The following is a 17,835-nucleotide window of genomic DNA, read 5'->3' as shown; positions in this document are numbered from 1 at the left end:
TGTTTAATTTTGACACCTATGAAAGATTCACAGTACAGAAAATATTATTCACATGGGTAATTTCAACGTAATGCCTGTTCAATAGTACATGTAACAGTTACAAGAGCAACAATGAATCGGCCATTTCCACACAATATGAAAACAAGCTCCATGCAGACGAAAAAGAAAGGTTATACTCATGGCCAATGCAGGTGCTAAATATAACAATTAAGTTCTGTAGCAATACAGACTCAAAACAGGCGTACTGAACAGGAGAAGACAAAAAGAGCCAATTAAGACAATGCAGACAAGCTGATTTTTATGCTTTTGTGTGTGTTTGTGTTTGTCTCTGTGAGTGTGTGTGAATGATTGTGGGTCAGTTGGTAATTTTAGGATGTCATAGAAAGTGAAAATGAAAATAATCTGGAAGACTGGTAAAATTACAGCACAAAAAAGGTATAGCTTAAGATCACTGTTAATGCATTAAAACATGTCATTCAAATGCTGTGAAAGACCAAGCAGCTCTGACTTTGATGTGCTTAGCACCACAGTCACAGGAAAAAAGCTGCAGAACACGGGACACACAATTAATGCATTCATGCGCCTGTGATTTGTGCTGTTGTTTCAACTGCATGTCCACTAGAGAACAGGAAACAAAGGATAGAAAGATCATTTTGATTTGCAGACGAGTACCTCGAAAGTTATAAAAGTTCTCTTGCTAATGTATTTTTTTGTGTTTTCTTTTGTGGTGAATGAAAAGAGAGAGGGGGTCGAGAAAAACGCGATCCCCGATGGCTCAGACGATATACTTTCATCAGCATTATCTCCCTTGGACACAAGTGTTGATGACGAAGCACACACAGGAAATGCTTATGAGGTGGCCAGTGTCATTTGCCATGACAAATTGAGACGATCTTACAACTATTTGAGCTTTGCTGCACCTCCTAAAACCAACAAGATGGTAAGAGGTTTTAGTTTTTTATGTTTTTAAATCGGTAGAAGTATGTTTAAAGCCAAATGAACGTAAGTTTCTTTGTAAATCGAGGTTTTGTGGGCCAATGATGATGGCCGGTTCGCATGGCGTCTGCTATAGTGCCAAACGCCCCTCTACCATAGTCGGTGATCGTGCTAGGGATGTTCAAATCATAAAATCAGTTTGGGACAGGAACATTTAAATGCTCCGCGACGAACCGGTGGCTTTGTTAAGAACACCGGAGGCTAGAATTAAGGTATTTGAAGGTCAGATTTAGCAGGAAAAAGAAGGGTTTGATGAGGTAGCCCTACTGGCTACTGCGACTGAGAGTGAGAAAGAAGAGAAAACAGAGTGTGAGGATGCGCTGCTACGATAATTTCCTGTGCTGAAATGATTATGTCCTAGATAAACATGTATGCATATTTTATGTGTGTTTCAGATGCAGTTTATGCTACTCTTTAGCCGACAAGGCAAGCTGCGGCTTCAGAAATGGTACATGGCATACCCAGACAAGACGAAGAAGAAAATCGTCAGGGAACTGGTCACAATGGTCCTCTCACGCAAGCCAAAGATGTGCAGTTTCCTGGAGTGGAAGGAAGTTAAAGTTGTTTACAAAAGGTAATCATTTATTTTTCCACAGTTACATTTAAAATCAATATTATATTGTCATATTTTCACTGCATGAGATTGAGAAATATGATGAAGGCAAAAGCTATACGCACTCCGAGTGTATACAGGATCGATGGGTCTGTTACAAATCTGTAGCCAATGAAATTCCTCCTAACATTAAGTCTTTAGGAAGTAGCCAATGAAAAAGAGACTGTGACAAAAGGTTAGGTGTCATGTCCACTGTCCCGAATGACACACGATTGCTGAAATGTGACCATGCCAAAAGAATAAACAAATAAGAAATAGGTAGAAAATGAATGTGAAAACTGACTTTAATTGTTGATCAGTATTTTCTATACCACTAACAAATAATCTACTTGCAATAGCTGTTTGGCAAATGTATGTTGCATGGGACACACTGACATGAAAGTGGAAGATGTTTTTCCCTCTAGAGAAACTACATATCAAGTTACACTTTTTGTGCTCTTCCATTCCAGTTGGCAATCAATTGTTAACGCATGTTATTAGAAAAAATAGAACGAAAACAGATTAGATAGAATGAAAAATGTACTGGTGATGTCATTTGGGACATACTGACATGAAAACGTCACCTTTTGGCATTGTCTCAAAATCAGTTTGACGTAATTTGGACTTCCGCTATCTATTTTTCAGAGTGTCGAGGGTTGGCATATAATGTAGTCATTCACATAGTAAAAAACCGTTTCTAGGTCGATACACACTGTAAATGTGTTCCAAACTTCGACAATAAACTGCCGTGAAGCATCAATTTCGTGTGTTTGTTTTTGTCTTTGTTTGTTCCCAGCGTACTTGGATACCGTGATTCGAAAGTGAAGCGTTCATTTGCAAAATGGCGTCGATTGACGCTCGGAGTGTTGATGCGGTTCAGTGTCTGGTCTTTTAAGTACACCCCTAAAATGTAATCTACGTTACACTTACAGCAAAGGCCGTGCAGCATCAGATTGTTTTCGTTTCTTTGTACTCTTATAATCAACTGCTCTGCGTTCCTATCACAAAGTGGTGTCAAATGGCAAATTCGCTTCGAGACCGGAAGTTAACGCCTAAGTACACTCTGAGTGCGTATAGCCAGTGCGTATGATAAAAAGAAGAGATGTGTGCTGGTGAGTGCATGTCTAATACGCTCTGCGGGTAAAACGAAAGACTGTATCCAGTGTTTGCATTTTAAAACGGTGGCATGGCTTTTCATTCAAATGATCAATTCATGATTGTAAACCGTAAATCATGCATGATCAGTAAAAAATAGTTTCTGTTCAATTCATTCCATCTGGAAAGTGAGTGTGAATTGTGATTCACTGATTGGTTTGCTTTGTGACACTGACAGAGTGTTTTCAACAGGTTATAAATTGCAGTCTAATGAGGAAGAAAGCTCTCACCTGAGCATCCAGGATAACCGTGCGTATTCATTATATTGTACATTCCCACGTGTTACTGTTAACAAAGCTCATCATTTGTTATCTTCTTTCCCAGATATGCTAGTCTGTACTTTTGCTGTGCGGTTGAACCAGATGACAATGAACTTCTCACACTAGAAATCATCCACCGCTATGTGGAGTTGCTCGACAAATATTTTGGAAGTGTAAGTCAACAGCTTTTTTCTTGAAAATTATTATTTTGTTGGATGTACTTTATGATATATTATGATACATATTTGCTTGTATAGCGTAGCGGTGACCTTACCAGTAATTTTCTCCTGCTGAGATAACGAAGTCACCAAGATAAAATTGTTCAAGTAATTCTTTTTCAGTACCAGAGAGACATGTATACAGAATAAGTGAGAGAATGTTTATGTAACGCCATTATTCGCAGTATGATGTCTTTTTCCACTTCTCACTTTTGACGTCAGAGCTTTCACTTTGGAAAAGAGGTCTTATTTGATTGGCTTGTTTAAGGCAACAACAACAAAAGTTTGTTTAGGGTAAAGTGACCAAAATTAATAGAGTCGGTAGGTAGGCTTTTTAAAAAAAAAAAAAAAAATAATGAAATGTATACGTGTGATGTCCAGTTCAAAGGAGGTTACTTCCCTAGTCTCGGTATGGTGCGCAAAATGTGCCAAAAGGGTTTTCTTTAATTTTGTTTTTAAGAAATGAAAATATACGTTTTAGGGTCGGCTGGAAAAAATAGGGTTAGTCGGGTTACCCTGAACCAACATTTTGTTTTGTTTGGGCCTATAATCATTATAGTTTATTATAAAATGTAGTCTTAAGATGCTTGGGTTTGTCAACTTCTTCTTCTGGGTTCGTGGGCTGAAACTCCCATGTACACTCGTGTTTTTTGCACGAGTGGAATTTTACGTGTATGACCGTTTTGTACCCCGCCATTTAGGCAGCCATACGCCGTTTTCGGCAATGTTTAAGGATGATAATTCATCAAATTCAGGGCCTTTTTTCTGGTAAAACTTAAATAAAATTCCTTGTTCTTCCCAGACTGAGTCTGGACAATAGGTCAGTTGGACCTAGACTGAAAATACTCTGATGGATGCCTATAGGTCCAAATTTCCTGGCGTTCAAAAAATTGTTCTGTCAGAAGAGCTCTCTGGGACGGGCAAATAGCTCAATCGGTAGCGGCGCTGGCTTCAAAACCCGTTGTCACTATCAGCGTGGGTTCGATTTATTTTCCAGAGTCAACTTTGTGCAGACTCTCCTCGGTGTTCAAACACCCCCTTGTGCACGCATGCGCATGATAAAGAACCCAAGTTCACAGCGAAAGTCTCAGGGCTTGGAAACATGAATACATGCATGCAGGAAAAGGAACAAAAATGGGTAGCGCTGTATACTGCATGGCAGCTTGCTTTCCCCAGCGAGAAAGCAGCCCGAATTTTCATGAGGGTAACCTCACAGGACTACAGTGGAACTGTCCTTTTATGACCTCCAAAAATCTGACAGAATCGGGTCTTAATAAGGAGGGAGTCTTAAACTGGGGGGTCTGAAAAGGTGGGTTTCACTGTATATATGATGGGCGGGGATGTAGCTCAGTCGGTAGCGCGCTGGATTTGTATCCGGTTGGCCGCTGTCAGCGTGAGTTCGTCCCCACGTTCGGCGAGAGATTTATTTCTCAGAGTCAACTTTGTGTGCAGACTGTCCTCGGTGTCCGAACACCCCCGTGTGTACACGCAAGCACAAGACCAAGTGCGCACGAAAAAGATCCTGTAATCCATGTCAGAGTTCGGTGGGTTATAGAATCACGAAAATACCCAGCATGCTTCCTCCGAAAGCGGCGTATGGCTGCCTAAATGGCGGGGTAAAAACGGTCATACACATAAAAGCCGTGGGAGTTTCAGCCCATGAACGAACAAACAAACTGTATATGAAATCTTATCCTTACATATTTGCATTTTTGTTGACCAGGTTTGTGAGCTAGACATCATCTTTAACTTTGAGAAGGCGTACTTTATGCTGGACGAGTTCATGTTGGGCGGGGAGGTGCAGGAGACCAGCAAGAAGAACGTCCTCAAGGCCATCGCCGCTCAGGATCTCTTGCAAGAGGTTGGTCTGCTTTTTGTTTGCTTCACAGCAGTTTTTGTGTGTCTGTTTTCTTGTGGATGTGTTTGTTATGTGTGAGTGTGTCGATATATGTGTGTGTTACTGAGCCCCTGTATCCTACGTTTTTGCAAGTGTGTGTGATCATACATGTATGTACGGGGATCAAGCTTGCTTTATAAAAATTTTTAAAAAAGGCGATATAAAAACATTAAGTCAGTTGGTATCAAACTAGAAGGTCAACACAATAAACCAGTCATCGCCGAGACTACATTTAGATAGTTTGGGCTAACCATACTCAAAGACCAAGCCAGGTCACGCTCGTCTCCGCAAAGCATGCGACCGTAGTACTTACTGAACCTATTTCCTTTCATTCAGAGCACATTTTTAGAGTAAACATGACATATCAATATATTTTTGAATTCAGGAGAAGATAAGGAATACAATGTCAATGCAATTATTTTTTATCTGCTTCTGAAAATTTGATTTTAATGACAACTTTAATGAGCAAATTAATTAATTAACTTTTAAGCTTACAAGCTGAAATACAATCCCATGGTGTGGACTTCATGAAAGATTGCTTGACCAAGATACCTTGAGTTGAATATAGAGCCAATTTTATTAAAGCTTCTGCATTCATCTCACCAGCAGCTTGCTTTTTATCCCATTCCGCTTCAGTTGCTAATTCCCAGTAGATGTTTTTGGCATGGCTTTCAGTATAGAGTAGATCTGTAGCTGTTTAATCAATTGCGAAGATTAGTTGTCCACATGTAGTAGTATTTAATTTCTATCCTGTTGAAGAATTGTTTTTATATCTAACAATTATATAATTATCTAGTTAGCTTAATGCCTTATTAATGTTTTATCTTTTCTCTCTGGGTGTGTGTGTGTCTCTCTCTTTTTTTCTCTGTCACAGGGATGTTGTTAGGCGTCGGACATCGGGCATAGACCGATTAAAAGGCTCAAATGTCCGATTCACTTAGCCGCATAGCGGTCAGATGTCTTATCGTTTTCAACTGAGCGCGGTCATTGTCCGATAAGAACTCCATTCCTTCGGACAGCGCGTTATTTGATAATTTTCCTTTCATAATAAAAATCTTCAAAAAGTGACCGAACGCTCTCGCGTACAGGTGCACTGAAGTTGTGCAGTGCAGATGTGGCGTTTTCCGAACCGTTTGCGGTATGAGCTGTTTGCGTACACCCGTCTTCTGACAGCAGACTAAAGTTAGGAGTACGGGAGACAACTTCAACTGACCAAGGCTCGCGTATGCTTTAATTTGCTTTCGGTTAGAGTTGAAGCGCACGGCACTGAATTATGCCACTGAAAAAAGCTAAAGCCTGCCAAACAAACAAAAAAGCTGAACACGTTTGGCGTTTCAACGGCATCGTGTGCTACGTTAGGGCCAAGAAGAACATGGGAAAACACAGCTAGCAATAGCATAATTCCAGAAAATGACAGCGCCAATGCTTGGGTGCAACTCTGCCGGCTACACGCCGGCAGCCGGTTTTGGGTTTCATCGGCTGCCAATGTTTTTGTTCCAGGAGAGGTTGTTTTTGGCATTTTAAATACTAAAAAAGCTGGACCCCAACTTTTGCCGGTTTTTGGAATTTTCCAGGTTGCACCCATGCCAATGATAGTGTCGCCGCTGAAACCTCCACAATCACGGAAAGTAAAGTTTCGTGACTTGAAGATGTACGTGTCGGTACAACAGGACATTCGCACAGACGGTCTTTTAATAAGGTTAACTATTCATGTTGACCCTGTTTAGTACTAGTTGGTTAGAATTTGACAGCAAAGAGACCATCTATATAGGTTAACTGTTTTGTCGAATATGTCAAGAAAAAGCTCTATCAGGAAATCATGCAGTTTGTGTGCCAATCAAAGTAAGAGTGCTGAAGTTTTTGGTTGCTTTTTAGTTTGTTTGTTTCTTTTTTGTGTGTGTCCTGTTTGAAACAAAAGTGATAAAACAATATACGCACACAATGTTGGTGCATATATTGATATGTGTGTACGTGTGTGATCATGATTTTGTGTTTTGCACAAAATTATGATGTCCTATTAAAACGTCTGAAAACAGTCAAATGTCCTATTGATGCCGAAGGTCCTATAGGTATGAATTTGTGGCAACATCCCTGCTGTCAGTGTCAGTACATTCTTGTTTTCTTTTGATTTTGATCTGTGATCTTTTCTTGGCAAGTTATGTGGGTTTATCTTTCTTGTTTGTTTGTTTTTGACTTTCCTGTCGACGGGCGCTGTGGCGGGGTGGTAAGACGTCGGCCACTTAATCGGAAGGTCGAGGGTTCGAAGCCGCGGCCGCTTGGTGGGTTAAGTGTGGAGATTTTTCCGATCTCCCAGGTCAACTTATGTGCAGACCTGCTAGTGGCTTATCCCCCTTCGTGTGTACACGCAAGCACAAGACCAAGTGCGCACGGAAAAGATCCTGTAATCCATGTCAGAGTTCGGTGGGTTATAGAAACACGAAAATACCCAGCATGCTTCCTCCGAGAGCGGCGTATGGCTGCCTAATTGGCGGGGCAAAAATGGTCATACACGTAAAATTCCACTCGTGCAAAAACACGAGTGAACGTGGGAGTTTCAGCTCATGAACAAAGAAGAAGACTTTCCTGTCCTGTAAATACCAGATGGGATTGGGAATACAAGTAAAAGAGAAGTAGAGGACTGAATTTACCTAGTGGATTATTTGGTCAGCTAAATTACTCAGAGTGATATCAAAATATCAGAACATAGATTGAAGCTTACGATACATGATTACAGGGGGAGTAATTACTTCAAAGGAAAGTAACTTCCTTCTTTGCTACAGTGGGACCCCCCCCCCATTTAAGACCTCCTAAATCTGAGGAAATCGGGTCTTAAAAAGGAGGTAGTCTTAAAACGGGGGTAATTTTACAGAGGTTAAGAACAGAAAGTCTAAAAAAAATCCAAGGTTTTAGAAAGGAGGGAGTCTTCTTCTTCTTCTTGACGTTCGCAGCTCTTATATCTGTGCTGGTTGATTGTGTCATCATTTGCGTAAGCGCGTGTACCCGTGGTTTGTTAGAATGCGCCGTGCTGCCCGGGTCCTCCGTCTTCAGCATTCGGGGTTTTCTGTCGGGGTTACCTCACCCTTAGCTCATGGCCCGTACGTCCTACCCTGAGAGCACAGGGGGGGGGGGGGGGGGAGGATTTGCCGGGATCCCACCCGGAGCTAGGGTTTTAATGCGCCCTTAATCGCATTAGATAAGTCCCGTCAATGGACGATGGAGCATTTCAAAGGGGGTAGCAGTGCCGCCTGCTACCCAACTCCGCCCTGGTAGGAAACACCGCCAGTTTGGTCCGCGGCCACAAGCGGCTGATCTCCATATCTGAAGACCGTTCCCCTATCCGCCACCCGGGGACGCGCTGGGTTGGGGGTGGTCGTCCCACTGAAAATCTCACACTGGGTTAAGGAAGATCATCCTGTCCCAGGGAGGGAGTCTTAAATTGGGGGGGTCTTAAAAGTGGGGTTCCACTGTATTGTGCTTTACATTGGAAAAGATCCAACTGGTTTAATTATTATCTGCTCATGAGTATACAGAACTGTGTTCAGTCAACTCTTCCTTCTTGTTCAGTGTCATTATAAATATAATTCTGTCTGTTTTGCAGCTTTCTCATTGTGTGCAGTATGTGCATGTATACATGTCAGTGTTTGTGTCAAAGAGAGAAGGGAAGAGGATTTGGTTTTATGCAGCAGTAGGATCATGTGTGTGACTGAGTGTGTGGATTACGTGTTGATTTTTATTTCAGCTAGTGTACAGTACACATATATATCTTTCGTGAGCAGGTTTAGTATGAAGCTGCAGCTGTTTCTTCCAAAAGTGAATTATAAAGAACAATCTACTGATTAAAGTAGTTACAAAACTGACATATTGCCTTTATTTTCTATTCAAGGATGAACTCCTAGACTCAACTCTAAGAGAGTATGGATTAACATAGAAACTGGTAATTGTCTGTTATCACTGGAGACACAGGCAGGTAGACTAGACTCTAACTTTCTGTGATGCACACTCATTTATTCTGTTTATTCAACCCGGTATATCAGCTTAAACTCTATTGAGCAGCATGCAGTATATATTGCTAAGGCTTTAAAACGTCTCAATAATATTTGCCATGCTATTTATAATACTTGGAAGCAGGACCTGATTCAGTGTAGAATCATCTGTTTGTATTCATTTTACTAACTTTGCTACCAACTAAGCTGCTGATAAGTCCAGTCACTCATGCGTCTCTTAATTGTTCCATCTGCTCATCAGCCCTGAAAGTGGCGAGTATTTTACTCGCCATGGCAAGTAGAAACATGTAACTGGCGATTAGAAATGTTCATCTACTCTCGCAGTTGCTGAAACAAATTGTTGGTTTGGCTAGTAAATATTCAGAATCACAAGCCAAAGGCTAGTGCACCATTTTTTGGACTTTCATGGCTGCTCATTTAAAGTGATGATAAATGTTGTTTTACGTCCTCACAGTGAAACTATTCCATTTAAAGTTCATGCTCTCCTTTCTGTTGTACTTTCCTGTTGTGGATCTTATGGGTGTCGTTTCTCAAGGCACTTGTGGCCAAAGCTTCCTCTCTCAGTATCTGTCCTGTGAATTCTGAGTGGAGTCAACATGTCCTGGGGTTTTGATGTTCCATTTGTTTAATTGTGCTGATCGAAATCAGTGTAAAAAAGGTGTTTTTCTCATTCAGTGTAAAAAAGGTGTTTTTCTCATTCAGTACATCTGGGAGCTCTAGGTCAAAGTCTTCTGTCTGTGCCACATGTATAAGTCAGTTGAAACTGTTCACGGAATAATTGTGCGCTGCATACTTACTTCAAAACAAATCACTTAATGATTTATATATAGGCACATTGCTGTAGTTAAAAGTATGACCATAACAGGGAATTATTATGCAGTTTGGAAAGGAATCATAACTGAATTAATTTGTTTGAGGTGCTTTTGCCAATTTTCATTTTGCTTTTGCGTGGTTTTGTTTTGTTTTCTCTTTCGTTCAGGTGGCCTTTCTTTACGTTATCTGAAAGCGGTTGAAGTATGGATTCATTGTTAGGTATAATTTCAAGTTGACCTTGACCAAAGGTATAATTTCAAGTTGACCTTGACCAAGTTGACCAACCTTGACCTTTCTCTCTGTCCACTCTGTCCTTCAGGAGGAGACTCCCCAGGGTTTCTTCGAGGATCATGGCTTAGGCTAAGGGGCACTTGCGACCAATCAGCCTCCCCTTCTGCATGTCACGGATAAAATCCAGAGAAAATAATTGTTGTGCTTGTGCAAACAAAATGCTGAATGCCATTGTAAAAAGCTATTTTTTTTTATCTCAGCTTTTTGTCTCTGCATGACAAAACAGAACATTCCATGACTTGGTGTTATATCATTCTCTTTTTGTCTCCTTTTGAGTTTCTTGGTTGTGCTTCAAAGTGAAATTTTATCTCATGTATATCAACTGGTGCATCCATGACCTTATATTGTGATTGGTCCTGAACTCACATGTGTACAGTTAATTGTGAACATTCTGCTAGTCTGTTAGTTCCATTTAAACTAGGCCGAAACGTATTTTAGCCAATTACTCTGCCATCTTAGTTGCACAGTTGTGTTGCAGTACGTTTCATGGCTGTGTCAGATAGTTCACAGAAGTTGTTGAAATAAAACTAATGTTATTTGGGCTCTGGCAATACTTTTCTTACTTGCTCATATTATTTTTTTTCAAGACTTCATACTCTGAGATTAGCTTTATATGCTCCCACCTTTTAACATGTAGAAAATGATCCTAAATGTATGCTTTTATTTTTAACAAAGCTCAGATTTAATTGTTTGTCATTCCAATATGTGAAATATTAAGACTGCATCTAAATTTGCTGTCTTTTGTTCATTTGAAGAAATAGGAATATTCACTTGAAATCCAGTTAGGCCAAAAAAAAAAATAGGTGTGGTTACGGTAACATAGCCAAAAAAAATAGGGTAGGTAGGTAGGCAATCACTTTTTTTTTTTTTAACTTTTTTTTCTAATGTGTACAAATTAAACCTACCGTAAAAGTTGGCCTATAAGACGCACCTGAATACAAGCCGCACCCCCTGATTTTTAACAAAATTTCAGAAAAAAGAAGAAATTCCTACTTATTCTGCACTGGGTTATAAGCCGCAGGGGTCTGTTCATTAGAAAAAAGTCGCGGCTTATAGGTCGACTTTTACGGTACTTGACAGGGAAATAAGTGTGCGACACGGGCGCTTTCGCTTTCATTGCGTTTTTTGCACTCGTTTTTTTTTTTTTTTTTTTTTTTTTTTGACAAATGTAATAAAAAGTTATAGGGTCGGCCCCTAAAAATAGGGTAGGTCGGGTTACCGTAACCACACCTATTTTTTTTTTAGGCCTTACGTGTATGAAGTAAATCTGGACAGGAAACAAAATGAAAAGTCTTATTGGAAAGTTCTCAACAAACGAAAGATGATGCAGCTAGATTTGTCTCAGTTTAAAATGTTAATATCATGACAATGTCATGTAAATAATGTGCATTTTCTTAACTGCTGTGTCAGAGTACCTGAAACTTTTTGTTCACTTAAAGGAAACATGACAGACAAGAAAGAAGGATCTCGCTATTCATATACCTAAGTATTTTGGTGAATATCATATGGTTGTTTTATTTTTAAATTTTGTTAAAGTTTTGTGTCTTCACGTTGAGGAAGTTGTATTTCTTTTTCTCATCACGAAAAAAAGAATGTATATCTTGTAGAGTCATGACAGTAACTCTGTTAAAATCACTTCCTATTAACTTGCGTTTTTTTAATTTCTGTTCTGCTTCAGTGTTTTGCCTTTTTACATAATCTCATGTTTTTTGTTTTGAATGTAAAGTAAAGACTTGAAGCGTCTGATTCTGTAATCATGAACAAATATGCTTTCATGCATAATAAAAATGAAAACAAACTAAATGAGTCTGTGTTGTGTTTTCTTTTTCATTTTTGATTTGTAAGACAACTTATCAAAATGCACCACTAGAACCAGACCAAAAGGAAAGTTGATGTTGGTGAATTTTAAGACAGGATCAAAGGAGAAGCTCTAAAATCCACATACATGTAGAAGAGTTTCTCTGACAGTCGATCAAAAATATATAGTCTTGAGTCGAGCGTTTGAAATTGCCTGAGCCTGAAGGCGGGTGTAACTTCCACCTCTTGGTATCAGTCTGCCTTAGAGATAAGGACGACAGTTGGCCAGATGACCAGAATAGCGCGGTGCATTTTCCTGCGTAGAACTAAGGCGCGTCTGCCGGGACGGTGCCTGAGCTAAACATTGGCGGGCACTGCTCACAGCCCGGCTCACGGTACTGTAAACATTCCCCGTCCCTTCACCTCTCTCGCCACCATCCGTCCTACTCCTACCCTTGGTCTCTTGCCTGTAAATGCCCAGTGATGATTTTACAAAGGAGATAAATTCAAAGAATTGCCCAAAACCACTCTATTGCCTTGCAGAAGTGTACAACACGTAAATTTCAACATCAGAAAGGAATTTTTAGCTTAATGAATCAAATGGATATTAACAGTTTGGTATTTCCTGCAAGTGTGAAAGTTAAAATTAACAGCAATAAATACAACAAAGAGGAGAGCAAATTGAGGAAATGAGATGATACAACGTACTACAAGTATGATAGAGAACTGGTCTGCAAAACAGGTGCCCCTTTGTCTGTGCCATCTGATGTGAGGATCGGATCTTGTTTAAGTTTTGAGTTTTATTGTGATACAGTGAAGAAAGTGCACGCTCAGGACACTCCTAAACATCTTTTATACAACTCTCAAGTGTTCATTCAGACAACCCTACATAATGATCTTGTCTATGACTATCTTTGAGGGACTCCTGTCATTTCATCATCACAATCTCAAGAATCATTTTTGACTCACATGCGAAGCAAAAGTGAGTCTATGTACTCACCCGAGTCGTCCGTCCGTCCGTCCGTCCGGAAAACTTTAACGTTGGATATTTCTTGGACACTATTCAGTTTATCAGTACCAAATTTGGCAAGATGGTGTATGATGACAAGGCCCCAAAAAGCATACGTAGCATCTTGACCTTGCTTCAAGGTCAAGGTCGCAGGGGCCATAAATGTTGTCTAAAAAACAGCTATTTTTCACATTTTTCCCATTTTCTCTGAAGTTTTTGAGATTGAATACCTCACCTATATATGATATATAGGGCAAAGTAAGCCCCATCTTTTGACACCAGTTTGGTTTACCTTGCTTCAAGGTCAAGGTCACAGGAGCTCTTCAAAGTTGGATTGTATACATATTTTGAAGTGACCTTGACCCTGAACTATGGAAGATAACTGTTTCAAACTTAAAAATTATGTGGGGCACATGTTATGCTTTCATCATGAGACACATTTGGTCACATATGATCAAGGTCAAGGTCACTTTGACCCTTATGAAATGTGACCAAAATAAGGTAGTGAACCACTAAAAGTGACCATATCTCATGGTAGAAAGAGCCAATAAGCACCATTGTACTTCCTATGTCTTGAATTAACAGCTTTGTGTTGCATGATCTTGGATGACCTTGAGTCAAGGTCACATGTATTTTGGTAGGAAAAATGTGTAAAGCAGTTCTTAGTGTATGATGTCATTGCTAGGTTTAGTTATGTAAAGGTCAAGGTCAAGCATGTGAGTCGTATGGGCTTTGCCCTTCTTGTTACAGCATGAGGACTTGGTAGTTGCTTGCACTAACCGTTGTTGCCAAATGTTGCCTACTCATAACTTGCAAGGAAAGCAAATTTCAAGAAATATGTATTCGCAATTATCTCCTTCTGGTCTGTATCTCTTTGCTTACCAGTCAGTTTTACCAGTACAGGCTGTTATGGTCAGATGTAAAGGTGTCTTGGTTTTATTCTGAAATATCCACTGATAATTTACATATTTAGGCCTTGTATTTTGGGGGAAGGGGAGGTGTTACATACTTATAATAATGTTCAAGTAAAGTAGGCATTTTATGTGCTAACATGACTCGCCAAAGATGGAATTCATGTCCTGTGGTTTAATTGCTGTTTTTGTTTGTTTGTTTGAATAACCATAATTATACTCGAACAATGATCGTGGGGTAGGTTGCTAAAAAACAAAAACAACATTTTGGACTACTCCCTTTTGGCCAGCTTTCAAGTCGGTTACTTCAGTACAAAATAACTCGCATTCATCTTTGACAGGAATGAAAAAAGAGTTCAAAAGAAAGCAAGGTTTGGAGAGGGGGGTATAGTTTCTGTGGTGTTTGTTAAGGAATAGAGAGAGGGTGTGTGAGTGGGTGTGTATGAGAGCGATTTAACAACACACCCATATTATAACACAACACAGGTGCAAACACACTTGACACACCTTATGTATTCACTTCCTGAAACAATGTAAAAGAAATAGCTTGACAAACATTAACCAACATAACTATTTATACTCCTCCAAACTGACAATAACAGACTCAGGCATACCTATATACATGCAGACAAACAAACACTCGGTCACACACGGAGGAAATTATGTCAAAAAATGAAAATCCAACACACACACACAACACACACACACACACAAAGAGCAGATTTTATGTTCAGTTTTGAGTGTTACAGTATAAATTGCAAGTACTACTTACATTTGAATTCATAAACAAAGACGGTCAGTTCAGTGTAGGTCCTCTGTCATGCAAAACCTTTTCCCAGAAGTGTTCTGTATAACAATATCTTCTCATTGGTCTTGGTTGTAAGACTCCAGGGTCGATGTGCATGATAAACTTACCAACTGGTTGGGAACTAGCTGCAGGGTTGGATTGGTTGAAATCACAAATTAATCTTTCAATTATCAATCCGACCCCACTGCTCAAGTTCCCACCCAGCTGGCAACTTTATATATTTATTTATTAAGGAGATTTCTATAGCGCATAACTAAAAGCACTACTTTCTCATGCACATCAAGCCAGCTTTCTGAAGAGCTCCGTCTTCTTCCCACATATCATTGGAGGTTTTTAGCCATGTGTAACACTATAATGCTGAATTAAGTTTGAGTAAAGATTTGGATAAATAAATAAAGTTGTAGTGCTGTTGCTAGCATGCCATTGTTTATCATACAAACCCCCCCTAAAAAAAAAACACACACACACACCAGCAACAGCTTTTGCAATGACACATGTTTTGATTACGTACATACATGCAACGTCTTTTACTAATTCGTGTAATGAGTTTTTAATAGTTATAATAGTAAATTAGTCCCTCTTTAGGGCGAGGGCCAGTTGCAAAAAAGTATACCTTATGCTCATTCTGTTACCCTTGTAAAATAAAGAATTGTCATTGTCATTGTCTTTAACTATTCTTAGGCTTCTGTTCTAATTTGTCTGTTTCCTTCAGGACACGGACGAACCAAAGAGCATTCTGGAGGAGATGGGATTCACAGTCGGGAGCTAGTCATTGTCGTCATCCTCATCAGTGTATCTGTCATGGGAACATTCATCAAAGGCTTTCACTCACGCAAGACTTGGGAATATTTTCCCTGCACAGCTACATGCTCAAAATCCCACCATTTGCTGAGAATATATTATGTACATGGTAAAGCTGTGATGGACACTGTGAAGACTCCAGCCATGTTTGTATTCTCACGTCTTCCCCGGCTTTTAGAGAAAACAGTTAACTAATGTATTATTTTCTTTATTTCTTTAAGCAGAAATCAGACTAAACAGGTTTGTTTGACTTTTCCAAATGTATCTAAAACCACCAAAATTGTAGGCTTATCTGTCAAACCACACAGGGATGGTAAGTTGAATCTAAATGTTTTGTTTCCAAAGTGCAAATGACCAAAGCCCCATTTCTAACGGCTGTATTGTAAAATGTTGAATGTTTTGTGTCGATCTGCAAATGACAAGGGACAAGTCGATTCTGAAGGTGTCCTCTCATAGGAGTGACCTAACATTACAGGTACCACTGTTTGTTAAGGCAGACCGGACACATCATTAAAGCTGGGAAATTAGGATCAGTCTCTTTTGATACACAATTTGTTGGCATGAATTGTCATTATTTTATGCCTGTTTTTTTTTGTCAAACCACAGCTAAAATATTGACTTTTTTTTATTTTTTTAGCCAAACCACAATTTCTGTTAATTTAACAAAATTAGTAAAATCAGATGGAGGAAAGGAAATAATGATGTCCTTTTTGAGTCTGTAGTCATATTAGATTGGTAAAATGTATTTCTATCCATGTATTTTTTCACGGAGACAGCTGAATCTTGTGTCATGAAGATGAAAAAGGAAAAAGAGCTGTAATTGCCAGGTTTGTTCACAACTCACCAAAAAATATATCTTTTGTTTGGCATCGTTAAGACAGGTATTTGAAGAAAGCATTTCTTGTTGATATTCTGAGCACTTATTCCACACAAAAGAATCTGTTTATTACTGTTACATGTGCCTTTTGTCGCTTACTGTTGGCCTTCTGGTAATTCCTGGTATGATCGGTGAATTGAATAAGTCGTAATAGATGTGTTTTCCAATGCTTTCTGACAGTGATATTTTTTATGTGATACAAATCCCAGCCGGATGATGTGTTTTTATATAATTCATGGTCTTTCCAAAGTGGCTTAGAATTTGCTAAAATTGCTATCAGCTTATGCAGCAATTCTTGTATGTCAGGTGTTAAGCTCGCATGACAAGTTAATGTTGCCAAAGTTGCAAATAATGGTGTTTTTTTTTTTTCTTTCTTTCTTCTTCTTCATGCATTTGGTAGTATTTGATTGAACGATCAGTTGTGTACTTAAAAACCACTTCTTTGATTCTTGGATTGTATATTAAGTTAAGAATTTCGTTGCTCATATCTTGAAAGTGCCTATTTTTATTCTCGCTAAAGAGAGAGAGAGAGAGAAAAAAAAGTGCTCATGTGAGTAAGAACGATACGTATACTTTCGTTTTGCGCACTTTTTTGTATGGAAAACGTTATTTACTTAAAAATGATCTTACTCCTACAAAGAACCACATCAACTTTTTACACATGGAAAATGTGGTTTACCACAGTAATGTTATATCTCCAGAAAGAACCACATACCGGAAATTGGGTATTTTTGATAACTTAAAGTTGTGTTAAGGAATGTGCTGCATCAAAAGAACACTTATATGTGTATACCCGTTTTGACTTCTACATTTTAAGTGCATCTGATTTTTTTTTCCGTTGTCATATTTGTGTCTGCTGAGTGTGGATGTATGTGCGTGAGTTTTCATGAACTACACATAGATTCTTGTATTCTTACCATTTTGCTTTTCTTGTGCTTCCATTTATGCCCTCTAATGTTTCATGAGATTCAATTTAGTTTAATAATTTATCAGTTTGAGTGAATAAGGTGTTTTTCATGCACATTGTTTAGGTACAATGTACTGCCAGTCGTCATTTTGCCCAGATATAGAAAGTGCAAAGAAAAAGAGAATAGACTCACCCCAGAAATAACTGTCGGCTTTGTATGGGTTGTGAAAGAGTTAATACTCTTGTTTCTAGTGAGGCAAGCTTTCCACACGTGCTTCGTATCCACGTGTATCAGACATACCCCTCGATCATTATTGACCAGCCTATAATGTCACGTTGGACAGTTTGACCCAATGAAAACAAGAGTAATCACTCTTTAACAACTAATATAAAACCGACAGAGTTATTTCCGAAAATTGTCAATGTTAGGATTTTTCTGTATGCGAAAGATTCAAGTTAAGAATTTGTACGCGAATAAACAGTTTGTTACAAAAATGCA

At 39.1% G+C, this 17,835-nt stretch overlaps 1 protein-coding gene across 4 annotated transcripts; it reads left to right on the top strand.

The window, feature by feature from the left end:
• The first annotated feature begins 685 nt into the window (after positions 1 to 685).
• Positions 686 to 17,835, top strand: LOC138946001 (AP-1 complex subunit sigma-2-like). 4 transcript variants are annotated; one of them, XM_070317541.1, is made up of 6 exons: positions 686 to 940; positions 1,392 to 1,570; positions 3,068 to 3,176; positions 4,945 to 5,082; positions 9,002 to 9,052; positions 15,464 to 17,835. In XM_070317541.1, exons 1-5 carry the CDS (start codon positions 701 to 703, stop codon positions 9,044 to 9,046), a joined length of 711 nt encoding a protein of 236 aa, XP_070173642.1. In that variant the 5' UTR covers positions 686 to 700; the 3' UTR covers positions 9,047 to 9,052; positions 15,464 to 17,835. The 4 variants fall into 4 exon arrangements, with proteins under 4 accessions (XP_070173642.1, XP_070173643.1, XP_070173640.1 ...); XM_070317542.1 differs by having other exon boundaries at positions 9,002 to 9,085; XM_070317539.1 differs by lacking the exon at positions 9,002 to 9,052.

Source organism: Littorina saxatilis, linkage group LG13 (assembly GCF_037325665.1).
Source record: "Littorina saxatilis isolate snail1 linkage group LG13, US_GU_Lsax_2.0, whole genome shotgun sequence".
Classification (NCBI taxonomy): domain Eukaryota; kingdom Metazoa; phylum Mollusca; class Gastropoda; order Littorinimorpha; family Littorinidae; genus Littorina; species Littorina saxatilis.
Note: the sequence above shows the minus strand (reverse complement) of the source record. Positions and strands in the feature narration are given on the sequence as shown.

What these genes read in the sequence shown, in the direction of transcription:
- LOC138946001 (XM_070317539.1), top strand. Translation starts at nt 701, where the DNA reads ATGTATTTTTTTGTGTTTTCTTTTGTGGTGAATGAAAAGAGAGAGGGG. An exon ending in GTTAAAGTTGTTTACAAAAG is followed by an intron (nt 1,571 to 3,067) that starts GTAATCATTTAT and finishes CTTCTTTCCCAG; the next exon opens with ATATGCTAGTCTGTACTTTT. An exon ending in TCGACAAATATTTTGGAAGT is followed by an intron (nt 3,177 to 4,944) that starts GTAAGTCAACAG and finishes TTTGTTGACCAG; the next exon opens with GTTTGTGAGCTAGACATCAT.